General features: G+C 36.1%; 1 protein-coding gene and 1 long non-coding RNA gene across 8 annotated transcripts in view; one reads left to right on the forward strand and one right to left on the reverse strand.

Moving 5' to 3' along the window:
- Positions 1 to 16,180, forward strand: part of FAM184A (family with sequence similarity 184 member A) — a 111,422-nt gene that overhangs the window by 91,528 nt on the left and 3,714 nt on the right. For 2 of the 7 annotated variants that reach the window (XM_036121243.2, XM_036121244.2), the window contains 6 exons: positions 189 to 342; positions 4,487 to 4,614; positions 6,074 to 6,258; positions 6,696 to 6,842; positions 12,957 to 13,074; positions 15,295 to 15,399. In XM_036121243.2, the coding sequence (XP_035977136.1) occupies positions 189 to 342; positions 4,487 to 4,614; positions 6,074 to 6,258; positions 6,696 to 6,842; positions 12,957 to 13,074; positions 15,295 to 15,399 (837 nt within the window). The remainder of the gene's footprint in view (positions 1 to 188; positions 343 to 4,486; positions 4,615 to 6,073; positions 6,259 to 6,695; positions 6,843 to 12,956; positions 13,075 to 15,294; positions 15,400 to 16,180) is intronic. The other 5 variants (XM_036121246.2, XM_036121247.2, XM_078054800.1 and 2 more) reach the window with 3 other exon arrangements.
- The window catches only part of LOC118553999 (uncharacterized), a 102,462-nt gene that overhangs the window by 42,790 nt on the left and 43,492 nt on the right, over positions 1 to 16,180 (reverse strand). The gene's annotated exons all lie outside the window — the stretch shown is intronic.

Below are 16,180 nucleotides of genomic sequence, written 5' to 3' on the forward strand. Positions count from 1 at the left end.
TGTTCTACTGAAGTGACCCTACTAATTTATTTTCTAAAGGTCATTAATCTTATATATAATTTTCTTGAAAATGAATTACAAATGCCTTGTTTTTCTTAAATAACTGAGTTTTAGTAATTTTTTATTTTGTTTGCATTTTCCTTCCTGTATTCTAGCATAATAATTTGAGTATGTTTCTCCTGTTTTAGGCTCTTGAAAATCATTTACAACAAAAACATTCTGCAGAGCTTCAGTCATTAAAAGATGCACACAGAGAGTCAATGGAGGGCTTCCGGATAGAAATGGAACAGGAACTTCAAACTCTTCGGTTTGAATTAGAAGATGAAGGAAAGGCTATGCTTGGTATTTTGAAAGGATTATAATATTGTCATATTTATTTGTATGTTCTACTTTAAAATTCAATATGAAATCACAGCTTTATTTTTAATTTTTGAAACACCAAAATGAATATCTAAGTGTTTTGGATATTTAAAGTTACCAGGTGAAGAGGTGAGGATGGAGGAGTAGAATGGATAGAACAGAAACAGTGAGGTGAGGTCCCCTCAACTTTCTCCATACTCTGGCTATGTAAACAACACCCACTGGTGCTGCTACCTACCACTAAGGGACTAAATGGAGTCAGGACATTCAGACTTTCCACTCTCCAGTGACTAAAAGAAGTAGATAGGCATGGAGCCAACATGTCCTTAGACTTGATAGTCATATGTTTATTTTCCACTTCAGGATTTTGTTTTTAGGAGAAAACTCATGTTTAGGTCTGACTTTTTGTCTAGGCATTTTTCAGATATTTCTTTAACAGGATTTTAATCTTTGAAGTATTCAAATCACTGCCCTTTTTATAAGGAGATCAGTTGACATTTGAAGAAAAACTGTATACGTATTTAAAGAGTTTTTGGAGGTTTTTTTGGTGGTGTTCAATAACTTTTTATTCCTACCTTCTCATTTTCCTTTTGTTTTTTTCCCCCTAATTCTTTTAAGAGTTTTTATTGTATGTTGTCACATTTCAGGGGTATACCCTTTCCAAGTAGGAATTGGGAACAAAGAAGACCAAAGTGTTGCGGATACTTCGGGCCCCAAAGGCAAAGCCGTCTGACCCAGTTCATTGTCTCTACTATTGCTGGGAGCCCTAGGCCAAGTCATCAGAACTCTATCCTCTTCCTCCTTTACCAGCCACTGTGATAGCTAGGGTGAAAATCATAGTGAGACTATTTATCAGACATTTGTGTGATACCTCTTTACATGCTACAGAAACTGCTGAGCAAGGAGAATTCAAAAATGAACTGTTGCTCTGTATTTATATAGAAGGAGCTTATAGTCAAATGCAGAGGTAGTCTGTAAGATTCTGGTCCAAGGGACCACAGACTTTCCCCAGCTGTGTGAGGAGAAGTAAAAACAGGCCAAGTGTGGGACGCCTGGGTGGCTCAGTCGGTTAAGCGTCTGCCTTCAGCTCAGGTCATGAGCCCAGGGTCCTGGGATCGAGTCCCGCATCGGGCTCCCTGCTCTGCCTCTGCCTCTCTCTCTCTCTATCTCTCATAAATAAATAAATAAAATCTTTAAAAAAAAACAAAAAGGCCAAGTGTTAGCACTATTGTTTAGTCCATTGAAACTTGATTTCAATACCTCTTTATTGGCAAAAGGACTTTTAGTGATTTTTTTAAATTAAACTTTTTTATTTTGAGATAGTCGTAGATTCATATGAGCTTGTAAGAAATAATACAGAGAGATCCTCTGAACCCTTTATCCATTTTCCCCAGAACTATAGTTCATATCACAACCAGGATATTGACATTGACACTGTCAAGACCTAGAACACTCCCATTACCATGTGGGTCCCTGTTGCCCATTTATAGCGACACCTACTTCCTTTTCCTCCCCACATTTAATTCCTGATAACCATTAATCTGTTATCCATTTCTATAACTTTGTCATTTAAAAAATGTTATAAATGTAATAATGTGTAACCTTTTGGGGATTGCTTTTTTTCACCCCTCATAATTCTCTAGAGATTCATCCAGGTTGTTGTATGTATCAGTAGTTTGTCCCTTTTTGTTGTTGAAGGTCAGTTGTTGTCCTTCACCCATTGAAGGACATCCGGTGTTTTCAGTTTTGTGTAAGTGTAAATTTTCATTTCTCTGGGATAAATGCCTGGGAGTGGAGTTGCCAGGTCATATGATGGTTGTAGGTTTAGTTTTCTTTTAAGAAACTGCCCAACTATTTTCTAGAATGGCTGTACCATTTTATATCCTCACCAGCAATGAATGAGTGACAGTTTTCTGCCACATCCTTACCAGCAGTTGATGTCACTGTGTTGTAGTTTAGCCATTCAGATAGGAGCGTGGTATTATCTCATTGTGAATTTTACTCTGCATTTCTCTAATGGCTAATGACGTTCAACATGTTTTCATGTGTTCATCTGCTATCTGTATATCTTCTCTAACTGGATTGTTTGTATTTTTACTGTTGAGTTTTGAGAGTTCTTCATGTATTCTAGATACTTAGTCCTTTGTCAGGATCATTCAGGTCTACATTTTGCCCCCATTATTCCATTGAAATTACTCTCCCTGAGGTCACCATTGAACTTTGAAATTCCACTGCACTCCCACTTTTCTGATCCCTGCTCTTTAATCTCATGTGCTAGTCCTGTTTCCCATGCATCTGTTAAATATTGCTGTTTCCCAGGATTTAGTCCCCAGCCCTCTGGTCCATTTTTCGGTCTTCAGGCTTTTCCTGGTTGATTGGATTCACAACTATGACTTCAACTACCATCTATTATGCTAGTGATTCCAAATACGTATTTCTAGATCAAACTGCTTTCCTTGTGAATTAGATTTCTATTTTTTACTGCATATTAGAAAGTTAGATATTCTAACTTATACTCTATATTTTTAAATATTAGCTCACCATCTCCCTCAGGTCCAAAATGTGTTGCCATTCCTGTACCTCCCATTTTAATTAAGAGTATTACTGTTTACCCATTTGCCCAAGCCAGGAAGGTAGAAGATGCATTTAACTTTTTTTCTTTTGCTTCCATATCCTGTTAGTTCCTTCACTTAAATATTTCCTACATCTGTTCCCTCTTCTTTAGTCCTTTTGTCATACTCAGTTCAGGGTCGTATCATTTTTCACCTGGGTTATTGCTGTAACCTTCTCGTTGATCTTTTTCCTGCAGTTCACCCTCCAGACTCCAGTCTGGCTAATCTTTGTAAGACTCAAATCTCACCATGGAACTTCCCAACTTTAAATCCTTCAGTGACCCCCATGTCCTACCTCAGTGCCTGTCAAGTTTTTCCACAGAAGTAGCCCTTACCGCAGGGAGACTGAACTTATGCCCCCTACATAGAGGTCTCAGGAAGAGCCTAAAATGACTAGTTACAAGCACAACATTTCTTTGAAGTTGTCTCATGTTTTAGCTTTAAAATGTACAATTTGCATTTTACTCATATCTCCTTTGTATTAACATGAAAGTAATGGCTTTCCCCAAAATCTTCAAGTACAATTCATGTTTCAGAAGATGATCGTGTGTACTCTAAAAGTCCCTCAGACATACTGCCACACATATCCCAGATTGAGAACCATGAACCCAAATGTAAAGTCAAAAGCATTTTGTGCTAAAACTTTCTCAGACTGGGCTCCATTTTCTTTCCACTATGACCACATGCTCTGTGGGCACCCACCACACCAGTCTTCTTACAGTTCACCTGATCGATTTGGTTCTTTCTGCTTTTGCATGTTATCCCTTCCTCATTAATGCTTTTCTCTTTCTCCACTTGGGAGAACCCTTACTCAGTGCGTTAGACTGAGTTATTGTGACAGTTCCTTTGTGATAGCATTCCCAGTTTCCTTCTCCTAGGAAATTTGGGTGCTTCCACCACTGTGCTTTCATTCATAATATTCATCTCTGCTATCCCACTTAATTCCCTGGCTTGATGCCTTTCCCTCTAGCCTGTGTGGTTATTAGGACAGGGTCATATTTTGTTCTCCCTTAGTGTAGTACCTGGCATTCAATAAATGTGGTTTGTATCAAATAATCTCAGATTCAAATAAAAATCATGACTTAAAAATCAAAGCATTCACCAGCCAGTGTTTAACGTCTTTCAGAACTATTGTGGAAGAATTCTTACCTGGGTGGGAAGTTGTTCCTAAATGAGAATGTTATGGCACTGTTCAGTTCTAAAATGTTACTATTCCAATAGTGAATTAGAAAAGTTAAAAAACATTTTGTCTCCATTCACACCTTACTGGCAAACCAAAAGCATATATGGAAATACCTTGATCCATCTGAGCAGATGAAAATTTTCTTATCCTTACAAAGCTAGATGACCTCTAAATTCATGATGTTATATGATAGTCTAGGATATTTTAATGGGCATACACAAGTGTCCTAATTTAAAAAAATACTATTCTGTGACTTTTATAATTTTTATGTGAAGTATCAATAATATTTCTAAAATACACAAAAGGTTTTTTTTTTTCCCTTGTATTCCAGCTTCCTTACGCTCGGAACTAAACCATCAACATGCAGCTGCAATTGATTTGTTACGGCATAGTCATCATCAAGAATTGGCAGCTGCTAAAATGGAATTAGAGCGAAGCATAGACATCAGCAGAAGACAGGTAAAGAAGAACATTCTGTTATGTAACGATTCCTTAAATGTGAATAGATTTGAATGTTGACCATTTTCTGAAAATTATTTTGTAATAACTAGTATTTTCACTAGTTATTATTTACCATCTATATTTAAGAGTCTTATTTTTAAAGGGAAATAGGTAACTTGACTTTAGCATATTGGTCATAAAATTACATTTTATGAATTTTTAATTGAATATTTTGAATTTTACTTGCATCTTGAGAAGGTGAACAATGAAATATAAATAATACGAAGAGTGAAGGCAGAATACTATGAAACAGCACGGTCTATAGAACTTTCCAAGATGATGGACCTGTTCTATATCTGTGCTATCCACTATGGGAGTCACTGGCCACATGGCCTTATGTCTAGTGTGACTATGTGTCTGGTTTTGTTTAATTTTAAATAATTTAAACTTGAATTTAAATAGTCATACTGGATAGCATAACTATAGAAGTAGCAGATGCTCAAGAAAAAAGATAACTGATATTTGCATATCACTCTAGCACAGGTACTACTTCGGCTTTTTAAACTTTGCTCTTTGGACAAGTATGCTTCCTTCAATTAGATAGTTTATGATCTAAAATGTCTGGATGGATGGATTTCTAGACATAGTGCATGAAGGCCATCATTTGTTAGACTTAAAACTTTGACTTTGTTAGTCTTTAGCTATGTTAAATGATCAGCTCAAACTTTCTCTTCATTGCTATGAAGTTTTAAATGAGTCACTTTATAACCATGGAGGGAAATTATGTTTTCTTCTAACTAGGCTGACACTGAAATTGACAATGTGTAGATAGACATTGCAGAAAACAGTGACTTCTAGGAAAATGGAAGGGAGCTTATCTTTCAGACAAGGTAACTGCTATATCAACACTAAGCAGACAGTCTGCTTTCTAAGCCATAGGATGTGTGTGTGTGTGCCTGTGTGTGCATGCTGGGATAGCCTCCCTAGATGCAGGGCCTTTTTAAATGAAAGGACAATTGTGCCAGAATTTTATTGTAAGCCCATATAACTTGGTGAGTATGGAGGAGCCCTGCATTCTAATCTCAGCCCCGCTTCATTATAAATCATCCTTGGACAGATATCTCTTGGGTAATGGTTTCTTCATCTGTAAAGTGTGTGGGAGATGTGCTTTCATGGTCTTTTGGGCCTCTTGTCACCCTGATATTATCCATATAAACACTTCTTATAGATGGGAAGAGAAGAGGCCTTTAGGTTTTATTTCAGCAGTTTGCAAGCAATGTCATTAAATTGGACATTCCACTATGTCATTTTCTTTCCCTTAGGTAAATGCAGTAAGCAAATACTAGAAAACTTTTAAGAATTATTTGTAGGGTATCTAGCTTGCTCTGTCAGTAGAGCATGTGGCTCTTGATCTCAGGGTCGTGAGTTCAAGCCCTGCACAGAGGTTACTTAAAAAAAAATTATTTGTACTTTGCAGAGTAAGGAACATATGTGTAGAATAACAGATCTACAAGAGGAATTAAGGCACAGAGAGCATCACATCTCAGACTTGGATAAGGAGGTACAGCACCTTCATGAAAATATAAGTGCCCTAACCAAAGAATTGGAATTTAAGGGGAAAGAAATTCTCAGAATACGAAGTGAATCTAACCAACAGATGAGGTATGCCATTAATTACAAAAGAAGGAATATACAGTGTTATCTAAAAGACTGTTGTATAGTAGTTAGCAATAAATGTCTACTTTTATGGCTAGACTGCCTTCTAGTAGATATTGATTACCACTTCTTACTTTATTTGTTGACTGCTGTAATTTAGAACATAGATGAAGTGTTTGTATTTTGAATAATATGTATGCATTCAATAACTTCGGAAATTGTATAATTATCTAAAATCTTTATAAAATAGAATTTAAAAAGCATTAAAGGAGACAACTTTAACAAGCTAGAAGATTAGAGCAAAGTAAGTAACTTACTTTAGGCTGTTTCCATTAATTTTCTATATATTATACCTGAAACCATTTCAAATCTGGTAGAGTATAGAAAGTTTTGAAAGCTTGACCTCAGAATAACGTATTCTTAACTAAAAATAAATTAAACAGGTTGCATGAACAAGATTTAAACAAGAGACTTGAAAAAGAGCTGGATGTCATGACAGCAGACCACCTCAGAGAGAAAAATATCATGCGGGCAGATTTTAATAAGACTAACGAGCTACTCAAGGAAATAAATGCAGCTTTACAAGTGTCGTAAGTCGTATTATATTAAAGAAAATTCATATGTGGGAAATAAACTGAGGAGACTGTGTCTAACCTCAGATTAGCTACTCTTTTAAATCTAATTGATACTTAAAAAAGAAAACGTAAATGCTGTATTACAGATGGTAATTGCAATGTGATATTTTCAGTAACGAGAAGGCAGTTGAGTGACTATCAGCTGCCACAGCTACAGATGCACTGGGACGGTCCTTGCCGAAAGCCTGTCCCTCACAATCATGAACTGTCAGGCCACGGTGAAAACTCTAGAGACGTCCATTATATAATGTTAAGTAAAAAGAGCATATTGTGGCCAATAGGAATATTAGGATCCTACCCATACACTAATAATACATGTTTTATATACAAATATCAAAAGAGCTTAAAAAACAAATACAAAATTTTAATGACAGGACTTCCCTCTAGGGAGTGGATTCCAGGGTGTTGGAGGTGGGGAAGAGCAAAATCTTCCTTTTTATTTTTTATACTCTACATAGATACTGTTCGAGTTCCTACAAACAAGCATTTAATTTTGATTTTAAAAATTAATGAAAGTAAAACATCAGAAATAGTTACTACTCATATATAGTAACTCCAGGATTGTTAAAAACCAAGATTTCTAATTACTGTTTAATGTTTTAAGGAAGTATTTAATAGCCCCTCTCTTTCCTACACCCTTATAAACTATTAGAGCCAATGTGCAAATAGCATTCACTCCCGTCTCTGAGGCCTAAACTCTAGTTCAACTTAAATTATCTCAGAATTAATCATTCTAAGCTGCTGCTGCAAATGGTTTATTCACCTTTAGTCTCTCTTTTTCTAACCAATTAAAAAACCTGCATAAAAATATATAGATATCTCCACATACTGTAGTAAAGTCAAAACAGTGACGAATCCCATTACCCTTAGTCTCAGGTACACCTTACCCTTCCGTGTCAGCCACACCAGCCTGTTTCCTGCTAAGATTCTCCTGTGTTTACAGCCTAGGATAGCCTCCTACGTTATTACTACCTGATTACCTTCCCCATCTAAAACTCACCTCACATTTTACCCATTTAACTAATTAAGCCTCATAGTAAATATTGTTACATATATGTAATATATATACCCACATTCACTTAAGCTGAAACAAGACCAGGCCCCTCCCCCTCCCCAGTGGTTGGCATTTACTTCAGCAGCTCCTGAGGTGAGGTACCCTCTCCTGGACACACACAGAATTTTCACATTAATAGGCACTCAAATGTTTCCTGAATGAATTTTTTTGAGGATTCCCTATAACATTTACCACTTCATGAAGTTACACTTGAAATGGTGAGGAGACTCATGAGATCATTTTCCCAGTCACAGTGATTTTTTAGTGTTTGCTGTTGTGGGAGGTAATTTTTAAATCCTTTTGAGCCACAGTAAGAGCTCATAATCTTAGGCATTTTGCAAAAATTAGTTACAATAAACTCTACTGTTTACTTTTCCTTTTCTTGGCCCCATTGGACAGAGGCTGAAGTCCTGGCATCCCCCTCTTCACAGTCTGAAAAAACATGCTCACAAAAAGAATAACCCCTGTCTGTCTGTGTGTCCTGTCTCCTTAGGAATGTTAATTTACAAAGATTAAAGGCTTGTTTCTACTTTATTCTGTTTTACATGGTTTTACACATTATGAATTTTCAGTAGATAATAAATTAGTTTTTTATATTATGCTAATTTTTAATGATCAAAGAATTAGTATTACTCATGAGTCAAATATTTTATCTGCTTTTCTAGATCTACCATTTGTTTTATACTAGGTTAGTATAGGTCCACGCTAACCAACTGTCTTTCTTTTTTCAACAGAAAACTACCACTGTCATATAATTAGTCTCTAGCTTAGGTATTTATTCTTTTAGTTGAAACCAAACATACATACAAATGTATTTAGACCAGCGCTGTCCAGTAGATTTTCTGTGGTAACGAAAATGTCCTATATGTGCTCTGTCCAGTACAGCTGTTACCAGTCAAACAAAATGGCGGTTGAGCATTTGAACTGTAGTTAGTACAACCAAGGAGTTGAATTTTTAATTCAATTTTAATTAATTCAAATATAAATAGCCACATATGGACTAGTGGCTACCATATTGGAAAGCACAGTTTTATACAACTGGATATTTCTGTTCTATATCCTTAAATGCAGCGTGCTTGGATCTGCTGAACAGCTTAGATGTAGTCAGAGGTGGTGAGCAAGGAGAGTGCATTCCAGCTTAAGGAGCTGGGGGACACTTGAATTTTCTCTGCCTGTTGCAAAGGACTGAGGGCACCTTACTGAAATTTCTAACCGACTGTATGCTGACTTTAACTCTTTGAAATCGGAAAAACCCTGTGGATTTCTAGAAGTGGGTGGTAGTGGGAGGGCTGGAGGAACATGGGTCAGGCCGAATCCTGGAGGCGAGGGACCTCTGGAGCTGCTGGAAGCTTCTTGCTTCTGTTCCCACCCCAAATCCTGTTTAGACACCAGGGAAGAGGGGACTAGAAATTTAAAGAACAGAAAATACCCTCTAAACATTGTAGAAATAGTAATGAGTTCTGTAGCTCTTATGGAATGATTACTAAAAAACCCCTTTTCTAGTGCTGGGTACTAAAGTCTTAGATTTTTGGATATTCTATAGAAATGGTTTTATTTTTCTGAGTGGTATAGTAGTAAAAACCTTGTGTCTAATATGTCACAGTTTTTGTTTTAGAAACAAATGAGAGAATGAACTGTTTTAAAGAACTTTAATCTAAATCTAAACATACGTAGAACTTGGGATCATTATAGTTCTTTATTATGCAGAAAAGGGGGTTCAGAGATTATTATTGATTGTTTAAGTTTACATTAACTTCTCACTGTACTGAAACAAAAAGATAGTTTCTTCTTGGGGGAAGCATTGAGTTTTCTGTACGGGGCTGTTAAGTAGGTCAGTAATCCCTAATTGAAAAGAAACACTCCACCATGCCAGAATTACTTATTCTTTAAAAGTTGTTTGAGTTCTTTTATCTATAATACCCTGATCGTTCTTTGTTGTTGTTGTTTGATTTTTAAATTACCATTCTGGTTGTGTTCATATGCTTTGTGAGGTAAGGAAAAAGTATTTCTGTTGTCATGCATCAGAGTCCATGCCCATAAATTATGGGGAAAGAAAGGTTCAACATTAAACTTCTTCAATTATATATTTCTTAAACTCTAGAAAGGATGGTATAATAGAGTTTATCCTTATACAATTAAGATTCTAAAGCACATGTATGCCAATACTGTTGTTTGGCCTAGAATCTCAATTTACTGACTTTGTCAATTATTTTTTTTAAAAAGCCCAGGAGAACTGCCACCTTGAAAATATTTTTACGCGTTTTATACAGCTTTTTTAGGTATTCCTATTTTTGGTTTGTGTTGTCCACGAACCCTAGACATTGACCTATATAGAGCCAAAAATAAATAAATAAATAAAAATCAGGGCATGCATGCCTGGGGAGAATCCAACAGTGACCTAATTAGTAATTATGTATGTTTTACTTCTGTTTTCTCTTAAAGGAAATCCTATATTTTGAGTAAAAGACTATATAAACTTGTATGTTTCCCTCAACACAGTGTTTCCCAGGCTTTAAGCTTTCAGAATTTGGTCATTTCTGGCTACCTTCGATACTGTTTTCATATTTTTAATTGATTCATTGTAACTTAAAAATTTAACAGGAAGACTTCATTATTTCTGCAGTAAAACCATTATCACTACTGAAAAATTGTATCCATTTTTCTAAATAGAAGCCAGGCTATACTTATAAATATGTAAAGTCTATGAAAATAAAACCGTGTTATTAGATTCTAGCTAGTGTCGCTGCTGCAGGCCAGTCTGAGCCCAGTGAAATAGGGTAATAAGCTTATGTTGTGAAGCCCATTTAAGATACATAGGACCGGGCGCCTGGGTGGCTCAGTAGGTTAAGTGACTGCCTTCGGCTCAGGTCATGATCCCGGAGTCCCGGGATCGAGTCCCGCATCGGGCTCCCTGCTCAGCGAGGAGCCTGCTTCTCCCTCTGACCCTCCCCCCTCTCATGTACTCTCTCTCTCTCTCATTCTCGCTCTCTCAAATAAATAAATAAATCTTAAAAAAAAAAAAGATACATAGGACCACACCAAGACTGTTTCCTTCTTGTGACCAGAAAAATTAAAGGAGAACAAAGTAAGATCATTCCTTGTACCACCAGTTGTTCACACACCTAGTCTTTGGGAAACTGTGCTGGCCTAGAGAACTGACGGGGCAGCTGAAGAAGGGGAGACTGTTGACCAGCGCTGGCTTGAAATGGATCAGAGTAATACCAGGTGTTCTTCCTGTTAGAATTTTGAAAGACTTAGTAATTCTGGAAGTATATTTGCAAGTTAAATCTAGATCATATTACTTGTTCTCTCCTTTAATGCTTTCCAATTTGTGTTTATATGAATTGTTTCTTCAATTTAATCAATTATTTTTTCCCTTTTTAATATCAAGGTATCTTTTTAAAGTTTTTTTTGGTGATATTAACTGATAATAATTTTGTAGGTAAAGCATGTTTAAACTAAATGAAAACACACACTAGAATTGAGGCTCAGAGCGGAAAAAGGTGGTTCAGGGATTTTAAGTGATTGTTTTAGACTCACTTTAACTTATTGTACTAGAACAAAACAATAGAAATAATAGTTTTATTTATTTTATTCAATAATAGTTTTAAAAAAGGCATTAAATTGAGTTTTTTAGCGACCATTTACTGCCAAGTATTCTTGTTCAGCTAGTTCAAAAATCTTCTATTTTGCTTTTAATGATAAAGTACCACGGTGACATCTTGTGGCTACTCTGGTATTAAACCCAATGCCTTTTTCCTTGACTAGATCATTGTTCCTCAAGCTTCTTTTTTTTGCCCATAAAACGCCGTATCATGATAAAATACAAGGTCCCTCTATGTGAGCCCAGTGAAGCACATTTTTCACTCAGTCTGCATCGTCACAAAAGAATAAAAGATAGTGAAACTAACCTCAAACTGAATGGACAAAGTCCCCTCTGATCCTGAGACATGGTGACTTCCTAACCCCACACTTGTCTTTACCCACATATCTTCCTGAACCCTCCAGATTAGAACTTTAGGTTGGGCTGAGTTAGCGGAGTTTTTTTACTAAAATTCCTAAAATATGCAGAGATTCTTGTGATTCCTAGAAGAGAGATGTTACTCAGTATTTGTTGAATAAATTTCTCTGTGCATCTTCATTCACCGTGATTTTGAGCTTACGTTCTACCCTTTTACTTTGCAAACAGTAAGTTTTTAAATTGCTGTAATTATGTAAAGTTTCTAAAACTGAAATTGTTTCTCCCCCACACTCCCAATTGAGCTGGCAGTTTCCATTTGCATCCTCTTCATTCTGCCCTGTCCTATATTTTTAGACTCTGCAGGGTCTATGGTGCCTCTGCTCATAAAAGGTGGCCTCTATTCTAGAGTCTTCAGTGGCATTCAGGACTATTGCCTTCTCATCTCATTTGGGGCAGAAGAAGCCTAGAAAATTAATTATCTTATCTGATGAGCCTTTTTACAGTGTATATGTATTAGCTGATAATACAGAATTTTTAAATTGTGTTTCCCATAAGAAAGAATGATGTCATGTGTGTGTCCTTTGTTTCCCTTTCCTCTGTATCTTTTCTTGTCCCTTTTCTGTATGTTACCAAGCCTTATGTCATCACACAGGAGTGTATTTTTGGTAAGTTCTCCTGATAGGGAGACAACAATTCCAGCATCAGACCTATATTTAGAGGTTAGTATTATTCATTATATCATTTCTTCTACAGAGCTTACCTCACCTCATCCCCACACACTGCTGAATGACTTACAATGAGTGAATTCTTGCAAAAGTAATCTGTAGTCTTTAATAACATCATCTACCCCCTTAGAGCCTTTAATAACACTAGAGCTATTTGAGGCAGTCATGTTATTATGCTGAAAAGTTTTAAGGAAAAAAGTTTGGTTTTTTCCAAAGTTTTAAGGAAAAAAATTTGGTATGTGTTCAACTGGACTAATTTGAAAAATGTAGGTATTACAGAAGAATGTGTCTGAGTCCTGTCAATGAACTAAAAGGTTTCTTGTTTTCAGACTAGAAGAAATGGAAGAAAAATATCTAATGAGAGAATCAAAACCAGAAGATATACAGATGATTACAGAATTAAAAGCCATGCTTACAGAAAGAGACCAAGTCATAAAGAAATTAATTGTAAGATTTTGGGGGGGAGGAATGTAACCATGTTAGTTACCATGTTTGCCAGTCAACAGTCTGTTGGTTAAGTATTAAGTAATGCTAAATGAAAATTGAAAGTATAAAATATGTGCATTGTGATTAAAAGTTTATTAAAAATGTTCATGAATAAGGATAAGAAACATAAATTTTTAAATTTGGTATTAGGTAAGGGAATTGTGCCTCTTTTCAGTATTTTTTAGAAGTCTTCAGTACTTATTTTTGTTTAATAATGTCATTGCCAACATATAGTTAATATGTTATTGAAGGTGTGTATTGTTCATGTAGAATTAGAATTGGATAGGAAAGGAGAATCAACACACGCATGCATTAGCCTGCACTGTGTACTTCCAGTTAGTCATGTTAACTTACCCTAATCCAAAGAGATACTCATGGGAAAAGGGTTCCATTTTCTTAGGGTTCTAACTAAGAAAAGTTATAGGCTCTCTCTTAAGAGTCTTGGTCCAAACTGAGGTGTAAGAGTCTCTGAGCGGTCCATCAGGGAAGGAAATCCAGTTTTAACAATAAATAAACTGCCTTCATTAAAGCTATTATTCTTCAAGGATAATACACAAATGTCTTAATTCATAAAACATTTTAGAGTCTTCCAAAATTATATATCCTGATCAATAATTAAAATAATTGTTTTTTATGGTCACAAAAAAAGAAAAATCTTTCAGAGTAAAAACTAAAAATAGAATGCTAATCACTCTATTGGTTCATTGATCTCTTCAACTGAAAACTATGGATGTAATTAGCATGCAAAGAGAGCCTAGAAGCATTTATTTCTGAAGTCCTTTTTTCTTTAAAGAACCTCTCTTTGTTGGCATTTAGGAAAGTCAGCCTATTGGCTGGGACTACAAGTTCCTGCTAAAAGCAGAAGGTTATAGATTGGGGTTCATTATGGAACCCAGGAGCAGACATTGGCAAGATTTTCCAGGCATTGTGAACATGAGCACAGGCCTCATAGATTCCTCTGATTACCTTCTATTCCACACATGAAGTCAGCAAAGGGATTAAGTATATTTATTTCATCTGGTAGAAATAGCTTTTCCAGTTCATAGCGAACAGATGTTAAAGATATAGTTGTATTTTATCCTCACAACAGGATAGGTATTAGACTTCAAAGAATAAAGCAAACACAAAGCAATATAGCTAGTTGGTGACAGGCTAGGAATCCAGCTAAGGGTTGTTCTACACTCTTGCCACTGCACACCAATTCTGCGGACTCTGAAGCACATGGGCTGAGATTGGTGTGAATGACAGTGGTAACTAAGAAGGGGATGAAGAATCTAGTTCTACTAGAGCACAGTCCTGCATTTCACACTCATGTGTTTACTTCCTACAGTTTGTTCAGTTGACACATGGTGGTGGTGAAGTGAAAGGCAAAGGATTTATCTGTATGTAGGTCACTTTTTCTTCGGTCAGTGATTAGCACTGCTGTAATACAGTGGACCCTTGAATAGTGCATGCGGCACCAACTCCCTGCACAGTCGAAAATCCGCATATAACGTGACTCCCCGAAAACTGGATTACGGATAAACTACTGTTGTCCGGAAGCCTTCCTGGTAACAAAGTCAATTAACACCTATTTTGTATATTATATACTGTATTCTGATAAGCTGGAGAGAAAAATGTTACTAAGAAAATCATAATGAAGAGAAAATAACATTTATAGTACTGTATTCATAAAAAAAAAAAAAATCAGCATGTAAGTGGACCCATGGAGATCAAACCTGTGTTGTTCAAAAGTCACCTGAACACTGAGGTCTCAGAGAGGAGATTAGGCAAGATCAAATGTATTACCAGTACTGAAGAGTAAGGATATATCAGTGTCACCTTTATAGAAACAACAAATCCATGCATACAACTCCGTGAATGTAAGTTAAGCTGCTCGAACTGCACAGTCAGCCCTTTGGAATAGAGATGGGACCAAATAAAACATTTCGATCCAGTCTTGGAGAAGAAAGTTATTAAACAGTAGAGAAGAGCCCCAAAGCATAGGATTTTGAAAAGTTTTGAAAACCTTCCCACCAGCAGTCATTAAGACACTGGCAGTCAGATCTAGAAATCTTGGATGAACGAGGTATATAAGTCCTCACTCATGTTTTATAGTAAATTTTGAATGAAATGGCATTTAAACAGTTTTAAATTTTCAACAGAAAATGTCTAAGTGATGTTTATAATTCTTTTGCGTAGGAGGATAATAAGTTTTATCAGCTGGAATTAGTCAATCGAGAAACTAACTTCAACAAAGTGTTTAACTCAAGCCCTACTGTTGGTGTTGTTAATCCATTGACTAAGGTATGTGCTGTAAACACTCTAAAATAGGGATGTAGTTTAAAACTTGCTTAAAATTTTTAATATTTAGAGCAGCATAGGGTAAACCTTCCAAATAGTGTTTTCTTAAATTTAATATTTAGGATTAAAATCTATGAAATCTATGTATACATTTTCACAGAATGAGACTAATATTTTTGTTGAGAATTCGTACTCCTTAAAACATGATTGTAAAACCTTGGTTTCTATCATTTTGTTTTTCATATCTCCAAAGAAAACTAACATCATTTTCTTGGTGTTCACTATCCTCTATGGGGTCCTGAAAGGTACTCCAGCCGTGTATACCCAACAGCTCTCCCTAACTTAAGGCCTGAGGCCTGCCATGTTAATGAACCTTGTTGCTTACCAGTCTTTGGAGAAGGGCTTGACTTCTCTCAGTCTTAGGACCTTTCTTGACACTTAAAATTGAAGATGGCCCATTCTGATACTTTGTTACTCTCTTAGGAGCATAGAAGAGCCTTGTAGACAAGTGAAATGGACATGGCCAAGTCTTACACATCTTTGTACCCCAGCTTCCTATGGCTCCCCTCATAGTGCTTTGGGTATAGTAGGTATTCGGTTGCAAATTTCATCACATTTGCTATAAGTGGCCACAAATAAGTGAATAAAGCAAATAATGAAGAATTAATTATGTATATTGGCTTCATAGGGATTACATAGCTTTTGGCAGAAATCAGTAGTAGAAATAAATTAAAGTACTAGTGCGAAAGTTATTTTTTGATTCAGATTTAATTTGCCCATTATG

Source organism: Halichoerus grypus, chromosome 9 (assembly GCF_964656455.1).
Source record: "Halichoerus grypus chromosome 9, mHalGry1.hap1.1, whole genome shotgun sequence".
Lineage (NCBI taxonomy): Eukaryota > Metazoa > Chordata > Mammalia > Carnivora > Phocidae > Halichoerus > Halichoerus grypus.